Source organism: Miscanthus floridulus, chromosome 3 (assembly GCF_019320115.1).
Source record: "Miscanthus floridulus cultivar M001 chromosome 3, ASM1932011v1, whole genome shotgun sequence".
NCBI classification, from domain to species: domain Eukaryota; kingdom Viridiplantae; phylum Streptophyta; class Magnoliopsida; order Poales; family Poaceae; genus Miscanthus; species Miscanthus floridulus.
The window spans coordinates 143908548-143921354 of record NC_089582.1 but is presented as its reverse complement, the minus strand read 5'-3'; the positions used below and the strand labels follow the sequence as shown (position 1 = coordinate 143921354).

The window sequence follows — 12807 nt, the reverse complement described above, 5'->3', positions numbered from 1 at the left end:
CCCTATTGAACTACAAAACAAACACTTGCAAATTCATTAGTCCAATTTGGTCGTGTTGGTCATCAAACACCAAAATCCAAAGTAAATGAGCCAAGGGTCCATTTTCCTTACAATCTCCCCCTTTTTGGTGATTGATGCCAACACGACCAAAGCAAGCAAATAATTAGAATTTGGAAGTTAAAAACTACCTACTTGCTAGGTTGCAATGCAAATGGCAAGGTTATATAATACTAAAAAAATCCTACTTTAGATACCAATCGAAGACCATCTTGCCCTTACAAAAATCCCTATGTGTCATTATGGATTCCTACAAATTTTACCATTACTTAGTCTAATCCATAATCCACTTTTCTCCCTTTCTTGGACCATTGCCACTTGTAGACATCAACTTGATGCTTGCCTTTGGTCCTTCAAATTCTCCCCCTTTGGCATCAAACACCGAAAAGGAAGACATTAGTAGCACAAGGGAGGGTCAAATTTCATGATCCTTTGTGTATAGAATGAAATGGATCACAAAATTTGACTTTCACATTATATAGACTAAGCTCCCCGTAAATGTATGCATACATATGGTAGAAAGCAAAGCATATGCATGAATAGCAATTTATTGCACAAGAGAGTTTAATCTATATAAAGCATAGAGAAAGCATATAAATATGAAAAGAGATCAAAATGATGATGCCAATTAAAGAATGATGCTTAACTCCGGGGACTCCAAATTCCTTACAATGAGACTACTACACATATGTTTGAAAAAATTGATACCATTTAAAAAAATGTTAGTCTCAAAGCATCCAAGTTGTAGAGTTACTCCCCCTAAATATGTGCACACAAAAGTAGAATACTTTGTAGAAATTTGTGCACAATGATTTAAGTATCAAAATACCACTTGAAAAATGATATTTGGGAGATATTATCTACACTTTGGACTTTGGCACATATTAGATAGTTAATTGTAAAACAAGCTATGTGCCGTGCTCCTAAATAATTTTAAACCATGTAGATTTGCTCCAAGGGTTGATAATGAAACCGAGCAAGCCCACCATATGATATACCTATTGAATGCATGACAAAATATTTAAGCATGTGAATGCAAACATTAGGCATAAAAGATAACTAGATGCTTTAAGAGTATACCAATTGAAAGACAATACTAATTGAAACAAATGCTAATTGAAAGTAATGACATCTAGTTACCTAACATGGGAAGGAGAATTTGGGTCCATAGTATTTACTAACCTACTTGGCAATGACTTTGTCCATCATGATGCACCCCATGCAATGCACCCAAACTTTGCCAAGTCTCCAAATTCCCCAAAGTCTAACGGACTTCTTACTTTCCTTTCGGGATCCAAACCTTCTTGGTGCTCTTCATGTTGGAAATGATTTCCTTTGGCACCCAAAAGTGTTTGACCCCATTGTTAGCTTGGTTGTTCACCTTGATGGCCACCATCTTGTCATTTTTCTTCTTCTTCAAGAGATAAGGTGTGGAGGCCTTCTTGTCCACCTTGTTGGTGTAGGTGTTGGAGAGCTTGCTTGTTTGCTTTTTCTCCTTCTTCTTTGCTCCTCCCCCATTCTTCACCTTGCACTCATAGGACTTGTGACCTTCCTTGTGGCACACGTAACAAACCACGGTTTGTCCTTTATCAAGCTTCTTCACTCCCTTGATGGTGTTATCTTGATGAAGTTGGGTTTGCTTCGCCTTACCTTTCACTTGAGTCAAGTCTTTGGTGAGGCGAGCTACTTCTTGCTTGAGTTGCTCATTCTCTTTTGCAACCTCTTATGTGCATGTATCTACAATCACTTTCTCAACACAAGCTTGGTTGCACAAAGGTGAGTCTAAACATAAATCATTGCAAGAGGTAGATGCATCCTTTTTAATTATGTCATTTCTTTTAGATGCCTTGGTGGGGGTATTTTTGACGGCCTCAAGATTAGCAACTTTATTTGTTAGCTCATCACAATGTTTACATATGATTTCCATTTTAGCAAGCAAACTTTGATAATCATTTTGTGAGCTAGCTAACTTTTCTTTTAATTTTTCATTTTTCTTTTCAAGTTGCTTATCATTAATTGTGCATGCACTTGTTGTTGCACTAGCCTCAAGTTGCTCAATTTTAGTAGATAGTTCAACATTGAGATTTGCAAAGTTTTCATATTGTTCAAGCAAATTCTTGTATGCTTATTGTGAACTACCTAGCTCTTCTTTTAAAGTTTTGAGCTTCTTTTGTTGACTAGTGTAAACTTTAGCATATTTAAGATTTTGTTGCACAATTGTATTGTAAGAAGGCAAATCATCATCACTATCACTCTCACTAGAGGATGAGCTTTCATTACCTCATGCCATAAGGCACACACGAGAAGAGCTTGATGATGAGTGCCTGTGACCTCACCTCTTGTGATGGTTTTCTTCTTCACTTGAAGAATCATCCCATGACCTTATTGTTGTGAGGGCTTTGTTCTTGCATGCCTTCTTCTTTGTCTTAGGTGTGGGCTTGTTTGGACAAACTTCCACAAAGTGCCCCAACTCGCCGCATCCATAGCATCCCCTCTTTCTTTGCTCATTTCTTTGATTGGTGAAAATGAGATCTTGAATTTGGATAGGCACACCCTTGACATTGAGCCTTTGGATTATCTTCTCCACCTTGTTGATTAATTTGATTGATTCTTCATCAAGATCGGAGGTGGAGGAGGAAGATTGATCATCATCGCTTGAATCTTCATCATCATCATCATCCTCATCTTCTTCTTCACTTGAGGAGCTTGAGCTTGAGCTTGACTCAACTTTCTTGCCTTTCATCTTTTTCTTCTCACTACAAGCGAGAGCTTTGCCTTTGCTTGATGAAGATGCTTCTCCTTGACCCATCTTCCATGACATCTCAAATGCCACTATCTTGCCAATGACAATGCTCGGGGTCATGGTGCTCAAGTTCTCCATGTTGTGAAGGATGGTGATGATGCTTGCATATTTCTTTTGTGGTAGAATGGAGATGATCTTCCTTATGATGTCCGCATTATCTAGCTTTAATAATCCTATTGAATGGAGCTCATTGATAATTAGATTCAATCGAGAATACATATCATGAACAAGCTCATCATCATTCATAGCAAAAGAATCATAATTTTGCTTGGCTAGACAATGTTTTTGCTCATAGACATTACTTGTGCCATCATGGAGCTCTTGGAGTTTTAACCAAATTTCATGTGTCGTATTTAAGGTGAACATTTGATTAAACACATCCATGCTAAAGGATTCAAACAGGCAATTCTTAGCTCTAACATTGAAATGTATTTCTTTTTCATCACTCTTTATGGGTTTTTCGGGATTCTTGATGGGTTTCATCCCATCACGAGTGACTCTCCATATACCCAAATCAACTGCCTCAAGGTGGTCAGCCATAGCTTTATAGTATGAAAAGTTAGTGCCGTCAAATTATGGAGGCCTAGCGGTATCTATCCCAACCACTCTATAATAGCGTTGGCTCAATGGCGGTTAAGTCAAAGGTCCAAATATGAGCCAACTGGCTCTGATACCAATTGAAGGGACCGTTACGCCTAAGAGGGGGGGTGAATTAGGCAACTTAAAATTCTTACTCTAAGCTATGGCCTCTTTTTCTAACTCTAGCAAAACCTATGCAATAAATGAACTATCTAAATGTGCAACTACAGTTTTGCTAGTGAGTAGCTATCTCTACCGCAAAACAAGTAATGTAAACAATATAAATGCGGAAGCTAAAGAGCAAGGTAGAGATATGCAAACTCCCGTCGATGACTCCGGTATTTTTACCGAGGTATCGAGAAGCGCGCAAGCTTTCCCCTAGTCCTCGTTGGAGCCCCTCGCAAGGAATCCCTCGCAAGGGCCAAGCTCCCGGTCGAGTAACTCCGTGGATAGCCTCAGGCCTTCCCCACGCGCAAGTGGGTCTCCGATGTGCCTCTCGGCAAGCCTCTCCCAGATGCTTCCCGCCGTCTTCACTATCAAGCTTCCGACCGAAACGCCGCGGGCCTTGTTCCCTCTGGTACACGATGGCGGCCACACCACAAACACAGTTGGTGTGATCTCGTAAGACTTCAAGCCCCTTCGATGTACAACACTTGTGCTCGCAAGCACGGGGTGGCAAGAGGTATGCAAACCTCACTAAACACTAGGCAAACACCTAGAGCAAGCGCATAAGCGGTGGTCTAATCAACCTAAGCACTTCGCAAAGCACTTATGCTAATCACCTAATAAAACACTAAGCACTATGCATGTGGAGATCACTCAAATGGTGTATTAACACTCTTGGTATGTTTCCTCAGCTCCACACTACTCAAATGGCCGGTTGGGGGTTGTATTTATAAGCCCCACTGAGAAAGTAGCCGTTGGGGTCAAATTCCTGCGAAACTGCTACTGACCGGACGCTGAATCGTCCTGACCGGACGTGTCCGGTCGTCCCAACCATTGTAGCCGCGAACCACCGATTGGACGCTGCCAGCGTCCGGTCGCTTGCCACCGGACGCGTCCGGTCATAGTTTCGCGCGCCTAGAACCTCTCTATACTCGATCGGACACTGATGCCCTGCGTCCGGTCGGTTGCCGCCAGCATCTGGTCCAGCGTCCGGTCGCCTCTGCGAGCTCGTTTCTTCACGATCTTGCGTATGGCTTGGTTCCTATCTTCATGCTTGGACTTTGCTTGATCTCTTGGGTCTTCTCTTGTGCTCCTAAGGTCTTGCTTGAGGTGTTGATCATCGGATCATCACGTTGCCTTTGTCCAAGTCACGTTTTGCACCCTATTGAACTACAAAACAAACACTTGCAAATTCATTAGTCCAATTTGGTTGTGTTGGTCATCAAACACCAAAATCCAAAGTAAATGGGCCAAGGGTCCATTTTCCTTACAGGGCCATTGATTCCAAAATGACTTTGAGTCGTTGCTGATCTGGAGTAGGGTTTTCTATGGCCGCCATCCCCTCTACCAGGGCGTAGATGTTGGCATAGGGCGTGGTAAAGACCCTATGGCCGGCTACTTCCATGAATTCAGGCTCAAGGTTGCGTGATGCAGAGGCTCTGACAGCATCACGGTCTTGGCGCTATCATTCCACTTTTTCATCCCGTAGACGCTATTCATACGCTGCCTCTACAGCCAAGCACCGTCGTCCAACATCTCAACAAGCCGATTGATATCGCTACCACTCCTTGTGGTGTTGGGCGTAGTTACATCGAGCCTGTTGAGCTCTATTCTTCCTTTCCCTAGCCATCTTTTGCTCATCTGTCTCTCCGTTGGGTGGTGCAGTGTCCAGGGAGATGTCGGACAAGGTTTCCTCACCATCTTGGATATCTGGTGAGTAAGGCATAGGGATCTGAGGTGGTTGTCCAGCCATGAAGACTTCTCTAGAGTGCTTCGTGGCCGAGTGAGTTCCAGATTCTACAGTCTTTGCAATGTCCAAGATCTCTATAGAATCGTGATCGTTGTTGTTCGCTGGAACAGTGTTGCCGTCATGATAAGTTAAGAGCTCCACCATGCCGACTAGACGAGATAGATCTGTTAAAGAAGTGTCGGCTCGAGCACCTGGCCAATGGACGATGCCTCCTTTGGGTGTGATGGATAGAACCAATCCTCTTTGGGCACCCGCAAGAGGGATTTCTTGCTCAGACTGCATGAGGTGGCTAATCGTATCTTGATAGATTGAAGTCGAATTCTTGAGTCCGACTAGAAAATGAACTAGGTCTTCGAGTTGGACTTCAGATAGGATCTCCAACTCGGACAAAAGTAACATGTCCGAGCGAGAGTCATGGTTGATGGTGACTAGAGTTCGAGTTGAATCAGAAATTGAGAGGTGTGAAAACTTCTCGGTGAGTCGATCCAGTGTGATCGTCGAGACATATGGTGAAGCTTGAGGTGCCGGGATCTCCATGAGATGACTTTGGAGCTTGCCATTATCGTCTGCCTTGCAGATCCAGGAGCCGAAGATGAAGGTGGTTCCCATGTGAGAAAATCATGTTATCGAGGTCCACCGAGCTCTCTATTGCGAAGTCACCGAAAGCACCTACTTGGCGCGCCAGCTGTCGGTGTTTGATGACCGGCAACCCGTCACGAGGTACTCAGGACGGTGTTTGGTGGGCTTCGACGTATGTAGAACTCAATAGTAAATGCAAAGAGACGAACGATTTATACTGGTTCGGGCCCTCTTATCGAGTAATAGCCTTTACGTCCAGTCGGCGTGTTGCCTTTTGCGTTGAAATGATTGTATGATTGTTAGGGTTACAAGGGGATGCGTCGTACCTCTCTTTATATAGAGGAGAGGGTAATGGCACGTATCTAGTCCTAGTTGGTTATAAGAGAAGAGTCCTAGTCCTATTATAGAATCTAGCTTTCATAGTAAGACGACTAAATTGATCTAGAATAGCTTGAAGTCCACACCACCTTGTCTCGCCTCCTTCAACCGATCATGGGCCATCCTAGGGCCCAACCAGGTAGAACTCCCATGGGGAATCCCTAGGACCCTGGTTCGTTAGATGGCGGCGCGATGCCGGGTCGGAGCAGCGAGGAGGCGGTAGGAGCACACGGCTGCGCTAGTGGCCGGCGGGGCTGCAGGTGATAGTGCGCGCACTACGAGCTACGCGCGGTGCGACGTGTTGGGGAAGGAAGAGGGCCACGAAGCATGAAGACTGATTCTTTTTTTAAAAAAAAACTCCGGAGCAGATAGAAAGAGGTAGTTTGGTCAGCGTCCGCCTGTTTTCTCCGGAGCGTATAAAATGGTATGGTTCAAGTATAGCACTATTATGGGGGTGTTTGAAACTATTCCGCTCCTATTTTTTTAGCTTTGCTCCATAAACTCTACCATGGAGCAGATCCACTGTGGAGTTTGTGGAGCATGTGGTACTATTTGGTACAGAGCATAGCTCTAGCTCCAAGAATGGGTTGTTTCCATGTAAATAGTCCATTATGCCCCTGATTAAAATTGCACTTGATATTTTTCGAGAAACATAGAAAATAAATGTGAGAAAATTAACAGAGCTCGTTGTCGCGGGCGAAGTCCCTCCATGCCCCCTGGAGCCTCTTCCACATGTCGATGCCCGAATACCTCACCGTCCATGACTAGCCGCGACAGAGGAGCACCGCGGGCGCGCGCACCTCCGGAGAGGTGGCGGCGGCACTAGGGTTATAGAGGGGAGCGGCGGCGCCAGGGAAGAGGAGAGCGGCGACGTGAGGGGAAGGGTCGCTGTCGCGGCGTTTTCCGAGCGTATGGGGAGGGGAAGCGATAAGTAATCCGTGATTAATGAGTGGCAGGGTGGGTAATTACCTCACAACTCCATATGGGAGTATAAAACTTCAAAAACTGGAGTACCTCTTGAGGTGCTCCATAAGTTGGTCCTCAGCTCCACCTTTTTCATGGAGTGGAGTTCTTGGAGCTGAGAGTGTTTAGCAACGCGGAGCTAGAGTGGACCTAAAAAAAACGGGAGCGGAGTTATCCCAAACATCCCTTTAATAATATGTTTTTAAATAGATGAATAGTAATTATATTTTAGAATTTGTAATTGCATGAACAGTCTCGGAAGATAAGATATGGGAACGGCAGTCCGCAGGATTGACTCCAACTGCCCAAGCAGCAGAACACAGATGATGATCCTCGTGACCTCGTCTACCCCAGTACCAGCCATCGGTAACAAACATCCTTATCCGACGGAAGCCAACGGATTTGACGGTCCCCAGTCCACTCCTCGTCTTTGGATCGCCGCTCGCTTTCCATATATCTCTCTCGGCTCCGTTAGATCCGTAGCGCACTCGTCCGTCGTCGTCGCCCCCACTCTCCCTCTCCGCGTCGAACTCCCCTTGCTCGTAGTCCCGTCCCACTTGGAGCGAATTTTGCCGGGGGTGAGAGAGGCGGCGGCCATGTCGGGGCGAGGCTCTCTCCCGGAGGGCTCGCTCTTTCTTGGATTGGACAGCTCCACTCAGTAAGTCTCGTCCCTTCTCTCTCCCCCTCTCTCAGTTCTCAAATGGGTACTGGATCTTATTTTTCGTGTGCTCTGGGTGTAGCTTATTCCTCGAATCACGCGCTCATTGTTCTAGCGATGGGCATGGTACAGTAGATGAATAAAGGTCGGGACTTTGTCTGCTTATAAAAGTGGAAGGAAAATGAAACGTGCTTAATAAAATTTAAAATTTACAGAAGTACCGATCGGAAGTAGTATGTGCAAGTCTCATGTGACGTGGCAATGCCATCTAATTTCTCTACATTGGGTTGAGAAATCAAAGTTCTTTACTAGATGTATGCACAAGAAACACCTTGGATGTCATTCTTCTTAAGTTCATCTCTTTCAAGATTTTTACCTGGCCCAAATTTGGTTTCTTTGTTCTGTATTCTGCATTACCAGTAAGTTGATAACCATGATCGCAGTACCATTTGCTTCACATATTCCTTTCCTGGGTTTTTATTTTTTTCATTTTGTTATCATACTAAATTTGTGGGTCTACCATTAGACTTGGACCTAATACTGTCATTCTCCTGTTACAGATCGCTGAAAGCTACGGTGCTCAACAATGAGTTAACGATTGTAGCCTCTGAAATCGTTAATTTTGACTCTGAATTGCCACACTACAAAACTGAAGGTGGGGTGTACCGAGACCCCGCAGATGATGACCACATTTTTTCACCAACCATTATGTGGGTGGAAGCTCTGGAGCTGCTGCTTGAGAAGCTAAAACCAAAGATCAACTTCGGTAAAGTAGTGGCTGTCTCAGGGAGTGGGCAGCAACATGGCAGTGTTTATTGGAAGAAGGGCAGCCATGCTGTGTTGTCCTCCTTGGATGCTAGTAAGAGCTTGTTATCGCAGCTCAAGGATGCATTTTCTACAATGAACTCACCGATATGGATGGATAGTAGCACAACCAAGCAATGCAGAGAAATAGAGAATGCAGTTGGAGGTGCACTGGAGTTAGCAAAACTGACAGGATCTCGTGCCTATGAAAGATTCACTGGCCCCCAGATAAGGAAGATCTATCAGACAGAGCCTGATGTTTATGAAGATACCGAGAGAATATCTTTGGTGAGCTCATTCATGGCATCTATCCTTGTTGGAAGCTATGCAAGTATTGATGAAACTGATGGTGCGGGGATGAACTTGATGGATATAAACGAAAGGACCTGGTCAAAGTCTGTTTTAGAGGTTTGTACTTGCTACCTCATTTTGTAGTACATTAAAGATTTGTTGGATGACTTAAGTCCAAACATAAACTGTAGTAGGCTTTTATTTAAGGATATTTCATGGACTAAAATACCAAAACTGTGCCCTTTCTTTAGGCAACTGCTCCTGGACTTGAAGCAAAGCTTGGAAATCTAGCACCAGCGTATTCAGCTGCTGGCCGAATCGCTCCTTATTTTGTAGAAAGGTAAGTTTTGTTTGGTTATACATTGGGCCAGTGCTAAATGTACACTCTCAGTGTACTTGGTTTGTTTGCAACCATATATTCAGAATCACCTTTACCATGTACTTATCTTCTCTTTTATTTGCAAGTAGAAATTACTGTTTGCATGACTGCTCAGGTGTTATTGAGCAACCAATCATAATATATGGTTCAGGCAGTATGTTTCTGTTAACTGGCATACAAGCTCTGATTGTAAAACTGTTAATGCATATTGGATCCAGATGAACTCTGAAGTCTGAACATCTCAAAATTGATGCTCAGTTGTTCACAATTTCTTTTGTTACAATTTTTGGATTTAGATGAAGTCTCTGAGTTCACATCATAAAAAATTTCCACCCATCATTCCTTTTATTATGATCACCGGATTTAAATGAAGTTCCTGAACATTATGGAAAAAAAACTAATGTGAATGTGCAAACTAGCTTAATAACAAAAATGCACCCTAATGATTAATGCCATAAATATTCTTTGCACTAGAATTTTGTAATTACTTAAAGAAGACATTGTGTATTTTCAGGTTTCAGTTTGATAAGAACTGTTTGGTCATTCAGTGGTCTGGAGACAATCCTAATAGCCTTGCAGGTGGGTTTGGCTAGTGCTTCTTAAATGAGGAGTTGGCATTTGTGATCTTCTATATGTATCTGTAGAAAATTGGCGAGAAAACAGTTTCCTGATTTCTTACATTAACATTTATGAGACCTTGGCATCTGTTGTAGGTTTAACTCTGAATACTCCTGGCGATCTTGCCATTAGCCTTGGTACTAGCGATACAGTAAGTTGAGAAGACGTGCTCAATGTTGATTTGGTTGATAGCCATGTTTACCTAATGGTTCTATGTAATTCATCCTCTAATTGTATTGTAGGTATTCGGGATAACTGCAGAAGCTAAATCAAGCCTTGAAGGCCATGTTTTCCCCAACCCTGTTGAACCTGATGGTTATATGGTGATGCTATGCTACAAAAATGGCTCTTTGACCAGAGAAGGTACGTGTGTTTCCTTTTTTATTGTTCTACAAGTATGCATGCCATTATGTCATTACTACATTGCTGATGATACTTACATTTTGGTTTCAGATGTGCGAAATCGGTATGCAGACAAATCATGGGATGTTTTTAACAATTATCTGGAGAAAACACCCCCTCTAAATGGTTAGATTTTACAGAAGTTGAGAATGATCATTTTGCTCAATCGAACTGCTTTTCTATCAAGTTTCCTTTAGAGTTCTAATACTACCTAACAGCCATAAGCTACTTTTATGGGATTACATGAGGAATTTGGATGTCATGCTTTATATTGTTAAGTTATACATCAATGCTAATGCCTGCTTATTTTATTTTGACATGCTGTAATTTTACTATTTACTTGGTTACTTCCCTATGTGATTTCTTTTTCATGCATGTAGGTGGAAAGTTGGGATTCTACTACAAAGACCATGAAATCCTTCCACCACTTCCAGGTATTGATGTATTATCATTGCAGCGTTTTTCCCTCTTTTATTCTAAAAAACTCTGAAACTAGCGTTTTCCCTCTTGTATTCTAAAACTCAGAAACTGATAGTTTTTTCATGCAGTGGGTTTCCATCGGTACGCCTTCGAAAACCTCAATGACGTCTCATCAGACACTCTGTTGGAGCGTGAAGTGGAAGAATTTGACCCACCCTCCGAGGTTCACGAAAAGAAATATTCGTCAGTTTATATGATATTTTGGCAAGCAATTGCCATGCTTGTCATCAACATCGTTGCCTGCCTGTAGGTTCGTGCCATCATTGAGGGTCAAATGCTGTCGATGCGAGGCCATGCCGAGAGGTTTGGCATGCCGAACCCTCCCAAGCGGATCATAGCAACCGGAGGGGCATCCTCTAACGAAAGCATCCTCAAGTCAATCGCGCAGATCTTTGGCTGCTCTGTCTTCACAGTCCAGAGACCTGGTAATAGCTCAAATCTCCTCCCTGAACGAACCTGGTTGTCCTGACACAAACCGATGGCACCAGCCATATCCATTGCTGCTGAACTGACGCTGTCCATGGACCAGATTCGGCTTCGCTGGGCGCGGCGCTGAGAGCTGCCCACGGATGGCTGTGCAACGCCCAAGGCAGCTTTCTCCCCATCTCGTGCTTGTACCAGGGCAACCTGGAGAAGACCTCCCTTGGCTCGAAGCTGGCGGTCCCAGCTGGCGACAAGGAGGAGGACCGGGAGCTCCTCCAGAAGTACACCCTCCTGATGAGGAAGAGGATGGAGATCGAGAGACGCCTGGTGGAGAATATCGGGCGATCGTAGGAAAAATCAAGAATTTAAGCACCGCTGAAGCTGCCAGGACCGAATAATCTGAATAACCGTGGATTATCATCTCTTACGCAAACTCTCTTAGGTCAGAGCGTAAGTTTTGATTCTGATTTTACAAGCCTGGGTCAGCAGAGAAAAAAAATGTGCTTGGAGCCTGGGACTCCAGGCATCGTTGCCAGACACGCACAAAACTTCGAAAGACAGAGCATTTCGCAAGGGCAAACGAATCTTAAATCTTCGTTAATGACATTGGCACGTCGCGAGTTTGACGAAACGTGGAATTGTGTTGTGCATGCGTCCAGTCAAAGAAAAGTAAGGCGGTATTTGCCTTGCCTGTACAATCAGATATTTGTGATTGTCACTGAAAATTCGAATCAGGTATTTGCCATCCGTGTCACTGACACATGGGGCTTACCTGTGTCACTGATAGTGGTAATAAATACAGGATTTACGCAATCTGCAGTGGCATGAGCGTGACAACAATTCTCGTTCGGAGTGGCTAGTGCCCAGATGCCTGCGCAGCCTGCTCCTGTTCACCTTTGTCCGCCTTCGCCCTGTTCCATGAGTGCACTCCGTTCTGTCTCTGAGCCCGCCACTCCTTTTGAACCCCTCCTCTCTCTCCGACTCTTCGCGCGGACGACTCTCCGACTCTCCGTGTGGCGACAAGCGCACGACTCACTGACTCTCTCAGCACCCCCGTCCGCCGGCCCCCAGTGTGCCGTGCGCCCCGTCCGCCGGCCCCTAGCTCGCCGCCGACCAAACAACGTAAAACACTTGCAACATGAAAAAAACATTTAAATGCAATATACGTCTAAAAACATATGAAACATTTGAACATGCACTTGCAATATGTGTGTGAAACACATGAAACACCCAAATAAAATACTTGTAACTTGCAACATGAAAACCACTTGTTGCAACATAAGACTAAAACAGCTGAAACATTAGAAAATATTGTTGCAACATATGTGTTGTAAGGAAAATGGACCCTAGGCTCATTTACTTTGGATTTTTTTGGTGTTTGATGACCGACACAACCAAATTGGACTAATAAATTTGCAAGTGGTTGTTTTGTAGTTCAATAGGGTGCAAGACGTGACTTGGACAAAGACGACATAATG

The 12807-nt window shown here is 43.9% G+C and overlaps 1 protein-coding gene across 1 annotated transcript; it reads left to right on the top strand.

Annotated features, from left to right (window-relative positions):
* The first annotated feature begins 7600 nt into the window (after positions 1 to 7600).
* On the top strand, positions 7601 to 12032 carry LOC136547352 (xylulose kinase 2-like). Its single transcript, XM_066539312.1, has 11 exons — positions 7601 to 7932; positions 8493 to 9144; positions 9279 to 9367; positions 9921 to 9985; positions 10120 to 10175; positions 10267 to 10387; positions 10478 to 10552; positions 10807 to 10860; positions 10975 to 11069; positions 11157 to 11331; positions 11436 to 12032. Exons 1-11 carry the CDS (start codon positions 7601 to 7603, stop codon positions 11678 to 11680), a joined length of 1959 nt encoding a protein of 652 aa, XP_066395409.1. The 3' UTR covers positions 11681 to 12032.
* Positions 12033 to 12807: the final 775 nt, after the last annotated feature.